The sequence below is a fragment of the Sinocyclocheilus anshuiensis genome, unplaced genomic scaffold (genome assembly GCF_001515605.1).
Source record: "Sinocyclocheilus anshuiensis isolate Anshui unplaced genomic scaffold, SAMN03320099.WGS_v1.1 scaffold218, whole genome shotgun sequence".
Classification (NCBI taxonomy): Eukaryota; Metazoa; Chordata; class Actinopteri; order Cypriniformes; family Cyprinidae; genus Sinocyclocheilus; species Sinocyclocheilus anshuiensis.
Genome location: NW_015547665.1, coordinates 390,330 through 399,368, shown reverse-complemented (window position 1 = coordinate 399,368; position 9,039 = coordinate 390,330). Strand labels below are relative to the sequence as shown.

At 36.6% G+C, this 9,039-nt stretch overlaps 1 protein-coding gene across 1 annotated transcript in view; it reads left to right on the top strand.

Moving 5' to 3' along the window:
- Positions 1-1,664: 1,664 nt before the first annotated feature.
- The window catches only part of LOC107702521 (chromosome transmission fidelity protein 18 homolog), a 17,234-nt gene continuing 9,859 nt past the window's right edge, over positions 1,665-9,039 (top strand). The window contains exons 1-14 of the mRNA XM_016504863.1: positions 1,665-1,897; positions 3,526-3,693; positions 5,244-5,364; positions 5,936-6,161; positions 6,256-6,348; positions 6,429-6,481; positions 6,675-6,816; positions 6,927-7,139; positions 7,628-7,725; positions 7,818-7,941; positions 8,032-8,171; positions 8,420-8,513; positions 8,602-8,700; positions 8,796-8,926. Coding sequence (XP_016360349.1) covers positions 1,810-1,897; positions 3,526-3,693; positions 5,244-5,364; positions 5,936-6,161; positions 6,256-6,348; positions 6,429-6,481; positions 6,675-6,816; positions 6,927-7,139; positions 7,628-7,725; positions 7,818-7,941; positions 8,032-8,171; positions 8,420-8,513; positions 8,602-8,700; positions 8,796-8,926 — 1,790 coding nt within the window. The 5' untranslated portion in view covers positions 1,665-1,809. The remainder of the gene's footprint in view (positions 1,898-3,525; positions 3,694-5,243; positions 5,365-5,935; positions 6,162-6,255; positions 6,349-6,428; positions 6,482-6,674; positions 6,817-6,926; positions 7,140-7,627; positions 7,726-7,817; positions 7,942-8,031; positions 8,172-8,419; positions 8,514-8,601; positions 8,701-8,795; positions 8,927-9,039) is intronic.

Below are 9,039 nucleotides of genomic sequence, written 5' to 3'. Positions count from 1 at the left end.
CACACGTTTACTTAGCTATCTAAATGGGGACATTCCATAGGCGTAATGGTTTTTATACTGTACAAACTGTATATTCTATCACCCTACACCTAAACCTACCCCTTACAGGAAACTTTCTGCATTTTTACAATTTAAAAAAAAAACTTTGTTTACTTTATTTTTATACCAGTTTTACAAATGAGGACGTCCCCAAAGGGAGGTTTTTGGAGATTTTGTCAGGTTTAGCTCACTTTTATGGTTAACTAGGTACACACACACACACACACACACACACACACACACACACACACACACACACACACACACACACACACACACACACACACACACACACACACACACACACACACACACACACACACACACACGTTACATGTATACATGCTTGCTTATAACATAAAATAATTGGCGTTTTTGTTTCTCTTTGCAGTAAAGTAAAAAAAAAAAGCATCATTTAATTTTACATTTATTGTACATTTTTACATAAAATCACACACAAGCTATCAAAAGACTAATCGCTCCTAATTGTTTGTTGTTTTATGTATTCACTGTTTTAATATGGATAAAAATACTTTAAATTATCGAGAACATTTAGGAACAAAGGTATTTGAATATAAAAGTTGAATACGCTTCTCGATTACACGTGTCATCTTTGCGTAAAGAACCATGTTATTCTTCTCCGTAGTTATTTAACTTTATCATACGTTGTTCCAGACAACATACTAAAACTAAGTTGACTGCCAAAATTTATTGGTCAGGTACTGGCTATCAAAGCACGGGACGGTAGCAAAATTTTAGACAAGTTAATTATGTAACAAGTTGGTTATATCGTAGAGTTGTTTATAGGAAAGCTTGAGCATATTCAAAAATGATAAAAAACTCACATTTTAGGAGGGTTTACTCCCCTTTCTGCGGAGAGCTCGGGGACATCCATATGCAAAATACTTGGGTTCTTGCGGAATGATTGGGCAATCTGTTTGTCGTTGTTTACACAATGCCCGCCCCCTCAGTTTGTCTGCAGATCAGAAGCAAGGGAAACGATGGAATGACAAAACAAAGTAGTTTCGCTTTCACAACGAATCACACAGTGCCTTCACACATGGCGGCGGCAACAACCAATACTACAGCGAGAATAAAAGTTACGCCTTCTTTCTTTGTGTGAACATTTGGGCGGCATTATGCAAATCTTCACAGATAGTGACGTAGGTTTTAGGTAGGCATGGCTGACTCTTAACTTTTATAAAGAATATCTCTTTGGATTTGAAACTTTAGTCTTTGCAACTTTACAGATATTCTTTATGCACCAAGAGCTTGTAACACTCCAAAGAGAAAGGAAAACTTGAAATCGCATCATATGACCCCTTTAAGATATATTTAAAAGGCTGTTTATCATGCATATCATTGTTTTAGTGCTTACAGTATTTAAGAAGATAAATTATTTCATATCAGTTTCAACTATTGTATATTTGTAATTATAAGGGACTTTGTTAAAATACAATAGAAAATGACAGTTCTAAAAAGGCTGATGTTAGTGTTTGCAAGCAGGTCACTTTCTAATATAAATGTTAAATAATTGTGTTCTCTTTCATTTATTTAATTTACCAATAGCCCATACAGACTTAAGATTGTCCATCCAGGACTTTTATCGAGCGGATGTAGGTTTTTACACTGGAACCGGAAGTACATTTACGTACACAAAAATTTTGCGCGAAAACTTTTGTCGTCGATTTACGTACGCTCTGCGATTTATTTATCTATATGTCAGATTACCTGTAAATTTCCTGTCAAAACATACAAGAGACCACAAACATGGATGAATATGATGAAATGTACGGGATTGAGGATGATTTTGAACAACAGTTTGCGGATGAATTGGAAGTCATGGCTGAAATGGATCGTAAGTACCGTAAGACATGTTCATGTGAGCTCTCTGTCTGGTGGTGTAACGAGAAGTCGCTCCTTCTAAAAGTATTTAAAGCTAGTTTACATCAGTTTTCTGTGTTATGCTTAAAATACATACAGTGGGTATAGAAAAGAATCACCCCTTATAAAATAACCACATTTTGTTGTTCGCAGCCTGAAATGAAGACGGACACAGTTTTTGTTTCATCATGCACTTTACTCAGTGCAACTTAAAACATCCAAGTGAAAGATTTAACACCAACATGTCAGGAAAAAAAAAAATCCGAATCACTGAGTTGGAAAAACAATCACCCCTTTGTGTCAGTATTTTGTTGAACCACCTTTTGCTTTAATTACAACCTGTTGCAGTCTCCGTTGGGATATGTCTCTACTAACTTTGCACATCTAGACTTTGTTATATTTGCCCACTCTTCTTTGCAGAACCTTCAACCACTGTGTGCTCAGTTTTGCTGTGTGCTTTGGGTCATTGTCATGTTGGAAGGTAAATCTTCTTCCCATTGACAACTTTCTGGCAGAGGCCAGCAGATTTTCCTCAAGAATTTGATGGTATTTTGCCCCGTCCGTTTTTCTTTCTATCCTGACAAGTGCTCCAGTCGCTGCTGACCAGTTTCCTCCTGGCTCTTTCATGCAGTTTGGAGCGATGTCCTGATCCAGGGAGGGTCTGTGTTGTGCCAAATACCTTCCACTTCTTAATAATAGACTTCACTGTGCTTCTAGGCATTGATAAATCCTTTGAATATTTTTTTGTGTCCATCTCCTGACTTGTGCCTGTCCACAACTTTATCCCGAAGATCTTCTGACAGTGCCTTGCCACCCATAGTTGATTGTTTGCTTCAGTTGTACTACCAAAGACTGAAATGCTCCAGAAAAGCTCTTTTCATGATCAAAATGACCGCAGCTGATCACAGTTGAAAGTCAAATGGCTTTGTGTGACATTGAGAAGGTGATTAGCTACACCTTATTGAGTTTATAAGTCATGTTTAGGAGGGTGATTCTGTGATGCAGTCTTTTTTCTTTCTGATATGTTGGTGTTATATCTTTCACTTGGATGTTATAAGTTGCACTGAGTTAATACAGCTGGATAAAACAAAAACTGTGTCCGTCTTCATTTTAGGCTGCAAAGCAACAAAATGTGATTATTTTAAAGGGGGGTGAGTACCCCACTGTGTACCATAGTAGTAAATATTATATGCCAAGAAAGTTAAACATTGCTCTTGGTTAGTGTCGGAAAATGATTCATGATATTGCTATGAAATACATATTGCAGCATTTGTAAGTTTTAACACACACATATATACATATATATATATATATATGTATATGTATATGTATGTGTGTGTGTGTGCGTGTGTGTGTGTGTGTGTGTGTGTGTAAATATTTAAATGTAGAATTTACCAAACATTGCTGGAAAACATTGCCATACAATGATTTGTTTATAATTTTCAGCTCATTCTAACTAGTCTAATTAGATGATAAATAGCTAGATTACCTTTTTAGCACTACAACATTGTTCAAAATATAATGTGTCATTTAATTTTAAATAATCACATGACATAATTAAAACAGTTTGTTAATTTTGAATGTATGAATGTGTTTGTCTAGGCGAACATCCTCCAGGTGTGAAAGTGTCTGAGTTCCGCAATAAGAAGCCGATTTCACAGACGTTTGAGGAAGCCATTGTGTCCGGTGATGTGCCATTGAGAAAATCTGTAAATAACCAGCATCCCGAGAGCATCTCACCTCCGGTATGTGAGGAGGAGGAATCTCTGAGTGAGTGTGTTACGTTTAATTTTCATGTAATAAAACAATAATTCAGAGCTACACTATCATTTAAAAGTTTAGAGTCAGTAAGATTTTTTTTTCTTCATGAATTTGAAAGAAGTCTTGTATACTCACCAAAACTGCATTTTAAATACAAAAATACAGTAAAACAGTAATATTGTGAATATATTAGTACAAATTAAAATAACTTTTTAATTTTAATATATTTTAAAATGTAATTTATTAATGTGATGGCAAAGCTGAATTACTGTAGTCTTCAGTCTCACATGGTCTTTCAGAAATCATTCTAATATGCTGATTTGGTGCTTAAGCAATATTTATCATTATCAGTGTTGAAAACAGTTGTGTTGCTTAAAGGGGTCATATGATGTTGCTAAAAAGAACATTATTTGGTGTATTTGGTGTAATGAAATGTGTTTATGCGGTTTAAGGTTAAAAAAAACACATTATTTTCCACATACTGTACATTATTGTTTCTCCTCTATGCCCCGCCTTTCTGAAACGCGTCGATTTTTACAAAGCTCATCGGTCTGAAAAAGCGAGGTGTGCTCTGATTGGCCAGCTATCCAGTGCGTTGTGATTGGCTGAATACCTCAACCGCTTCGTCCACGGTGAAAGCCGATCCGGCGATCCACAGCGCGAAGTTGATGTATTTCCTCAGCGACCAGCACAGATCAGCTCTAGGCATGACGAAGCGGATATCGTCCTCTTTTGGAAGGCCAAACAAAGTAGTTTCACTTTCATAACGAAACACAGCGCCTTCACGACATGGCTGCGGCGGCAACAATACTACAGCGAGAATAAAAGTTACGCCGCCTTTCTTTGCATGAACATTTGGGCGGCGTTATGCAAATCTTCCCACAGTGACGTTGACGTGGGGGCGTGTTAGAACCAGCCGTTTTAGGAGGGCGTGGACAAGTCTTAACTTTTATAAAGAATATCTCTTTGGATTTGAGACTTTAGTCTTTGCAACGTTAGGGATCTTATCTATGCACAAACAGCTTGTAACACTCCAAAGAGAAAGGAAAATTTGAAATTGCATCATATGACCCCTTTAATATTTTTGTGGAAACCATGAGGCACCTTTTTCAAGATTCTATGATGAATAGAAAGTTGAGAAGAACAGCATATATTTTTTAATTTATTTTAGCATTTTTTTTGCTTAAATTGTTTGGTAATATTTTGTAATGTATCACCTGAATGTATTTTAGATTTTTTTTTGTCTTATGTCAAGTTAAAATGTTTTATATAATAATTAAACATTTTATGGATTATGATGCTGATTGTGTTTGCCATGTTAATAGCCCGGATGCTAACATAACATTAAAAATGAATGAACAAATTTAAATTGTTTGTAATACATACTTTTATTCTCACTTTTGATCAATTTAATGCATCCTTGCTGGATAAAAGTATTAATTTCTAAAAAACGAAACAATCTTACCCCAGATATTTGAATGGTAGTGTAAACTTCGACTTTGTGAAATGATGCATAAAAAAAGTAATGCAGTGTCTAATTAGTTTGTGGTTTCTCACAGCTCCAAAACCCAAGAAAAGGAGACAAGATGTGGTGAAAAAGCTTCAGTTTGGTGTTGAAAACGGTGATGACATCACTCCTCCATCTTCCCCAGAGGTTTATGACAGACCAGCAAGAGATGGGTAAAAGTTTATGTACTTCACAGTTAAACTTTACTGCTGCGTGGATAGGGATATGCCGGTATCAAATTTTCATGTTGCGATTAATTGCTAATGCTTTTATCATGGTATACGGTATTATCACGGTATTGAAATTTAGTTTAAAAAAAGTGCTGTATTATTATTATTATTATTATTATTATTATTATTATTTCTGCAGTTTAGCGCCATCTGTTGTCAGAGAGTGAAAGTGCGCTTTCATCCAGCGTGTCTCTCACATGTTCAGCCATGTGCTTCTCCTCCAGCGCTTATTTACATCAGAGTGGGCACAGGTCTTTCACGCAGCATACAGCCTGTTGCGCATTTTGACCAGTTGATGGGAAAAGTATTCTTAAAATGCATTCAAAATTCTGAATAACTTGTAATATATAACTACTATATAACTTGTAATAACAATATCGTGCATATTCATTACCATGATATACCGCATTAACGAAAACCGGCACAAGTCTATGCGTGGAACACATTTCACATCATAACATTACAGGCATTGATTGTAGAGTGAGTACATTTTTTTTTTTAAATCTTTTTACAGGCCTGGATTTTCCCTGTCACTGAGTCCAGATAGATCAGCAGCCACAAAAATAACAACCAATGTATTGGATATTAGTGGACTGGCTGCATTACAGGAGTCACCGAAGCAAGTTACCACAGCAAGGCACCATGCCCAGAAAAGGCCCCCTGCAATCGGAGATTATATAACCGTCACAGACTCCATGGGAAACAGAGTCTACCTTAACAAGAAAGAGGATAAGGAGAAGGTTTCGGACCCCACCAGCAATTTTACTTGACAGCTTGCTGAAATACAATGTGAAAACTTTATTTATTGATTTTTTAATAATATTTTTTCCTCAGGCACCAGACCCAAGAGCCTTCCGTAACTCACTGAATGGACTAGGACTGTTAGCAGTTCCCATAGAAGTGTTGAAAGAACAAATTGCAGAGAGAGTAAGAATATGTTTACACATGCAAACAAACCTAAATTAATGATTTGGAGGAATTCTGTCTGAATTAGTTTTGTTTTTCAGCGCCATCGGCAAGTATTGGAGGAGTCCCAAAGATTGACAGAACTTATGAATAGGTGACATTTTTATGTGTATTGTATCTGTCACTCAGGCCATCCAAGAGCAAGTGATGTAATGCTGAATTTCTCCAAATTTATTCTAATGAAAAAACAAATTAATCTACATCTTGGATGGCCTAAGTGTGAGTAAATTTTCAGCAAATTTTCAATTGTGGCTGACCTATTCCTTTTACTCTTAATTATGTTTTAGTGGTATAAGTCCAGAGCTTCTTGCAGAAGAGCAGACAGACTCTGGTGTGGATGGTGATAGTGGGGAAGATGAAGGCTTGTCCTCGCGGCTGTGGGTGGATCAGTTCTCGCCACAGCACTACACTGATCTGCTCAGTGATGATGTGAGTCATAGACACTCTGTTTATTTGAAAACTAACTCCTCTAATCAGAGACAAAGATTATTGGCAGGAATTTGCCTAGTAATTATTTACATTTTTCTCTATCGCTATAGTTTACTAACCGCTGTCTGCTGAAGTGGCTGAAACTCTGGGACACTGTGGTCTTCGGGCGAGAGAGGAAACCCCGTTCGGCCCCTGTAGATGTCAGATCGAATTTCACGAATGCTCAAAACCAGAACAAGTCCCAGCGTTTCAAAACCAAGTCCCAAATGACAGAAGAGATACTAGAGGCTGAGCTAGACCAGTACAAAAGACCTAAATTTAAGGTGAGTAAAACTGAGCAATCACAACAGATTTATTATATTTATAGAAGTTTTAGATTAAATAGTTTTTATTTTACATTTTTTTAGTTTATAGTTGCTTATAAGATTTCAGTTATATATTTTAATTTTAATGTTATGTGTATGTTTATTATTTTTTTATATATATATATATATATATATACACACACACACACATTTTTATTATTTGTATATTTAATATTTGTATATATTTATACACCAATAAATACTTAACATCTATTCTTATTTAGATCAGTATTTAATATTTTGGCAGTTTAGGTTGCTAAATTTACCAAATTAATTGACGAATAATTTACAAATTTTATTTGCCAAATGTTGGTTTGATATTTGACAGTGAATAGGTGATATTCATTGTAAAATATGAATAGTGAATGTAATGCTAAGAGGTGTGCAATTCTTATTTTTATCATGTTGAATGTAAGTTGTTTAACTGTGTGTATCAAACTACACAGGTGGCACTGTTATCAGGTCCTCCTGGACTGGGGAAAACCACGCTAGCACACATTATCGCAAAGCATGCTGGCTACAATGTTGTAGAAATCAACGCTAGGTAAGAGGATGCAAGCCCTGATGGTGACCAGTCAGACGCATCCACTTATAAATGTTGACACTCACAAGCTGATAGCGCTAATCTCTTCTCAGTGATGACCGCAGTGCAGAGCTCTTCCAGAAACGTATTGATACTGCAACACAGATGAAGTCAGTCCTGGGAGCCAATGAAAAGCCCAACTGCCTTATTATAGATGAAATTGATGGAGCTCCTGCTGTAAGACCTGCTTTCAGTTTTATTGTTTACTTTCAATTCAATGGCTTGTCTAATTGTAGTTGCTTCTCATTTTTTTTCTTTTCGGCTCAGGCTGCCATTAATATCTTATTAGCGACATTGAACCGGAAAGATAGCAGAGAAGGAGAGGAGTCAGGTGTTAATGCCTTGAAAAAGAAAAAGAAGAAGCAGTCCGTGCTGCTTAGACCAATCATCTGCATCTGCAATGACCTGTAAGTCCCGTGTTTAAGTTGCATAAATAAACATTTTGGTAGGATTTAAAATATTTGATTTTTTTCCAGCAAACTGTTTAACATTCAGAAAACACGAATAATATCCCACAAAATTTCTGAACATTTGATTTTTGTTGTGCATCACCTTCACAATGGATGGAAAATTGATTTTCCATTATGACTGGAAAATCAATACAAAAAAGTTTTACTTTGATAAAGGAAAACAAATTTACTTGTAATTTTGTCAGGTATGTTCCAGCTCTGAGGCCGCTGAGACAGCAAGCTTTCCTATTGACCTTTCCCCAGACTCTGCCCTCCCGCTTAGCTCAAAGACTAGCAGAGGTGATACGCACATACACTCACATGCCTACAAGATGATTTTGTAAGCTCATGAATGCGAACCCATGCATGCTTTTGTTTCTGTTTGTAGATCGCAAGACGTCACGGTATGAAAGCAGATACTGGCACTCTGATGGCCTTGTGTGAGAAAACTGACAATGACATCCGTTCTTGCATCAACACATTACAGGTGAGAGAGATGTGTGCTTTAAAACATGTCAGAATTAAAATATGGGTTTGCTTATGCTTATGGGTTAAAATATGGGTTTGCTTATGTGTGTGCAGTTTTTACACAGTCGTGGACAGAAGCACTTGGATCAGCGCAGTGTCAATTCAGTCTCAGTGGGATTGAAAGACCAAAACAAGGGACTCTTCTCAGTTTGGCAGGAAATCTTCCAGCTTCCTCGACTGAAAAGGTACTCCAAAACTAGGGATGCACCGAATGTTCGGCAACCGAAAATAAAAAATAGCAAAAAAAGGCTCTTTCGGTGTTCGGCCGAATAAGCGAAAAGACCGAATAAATTGTACC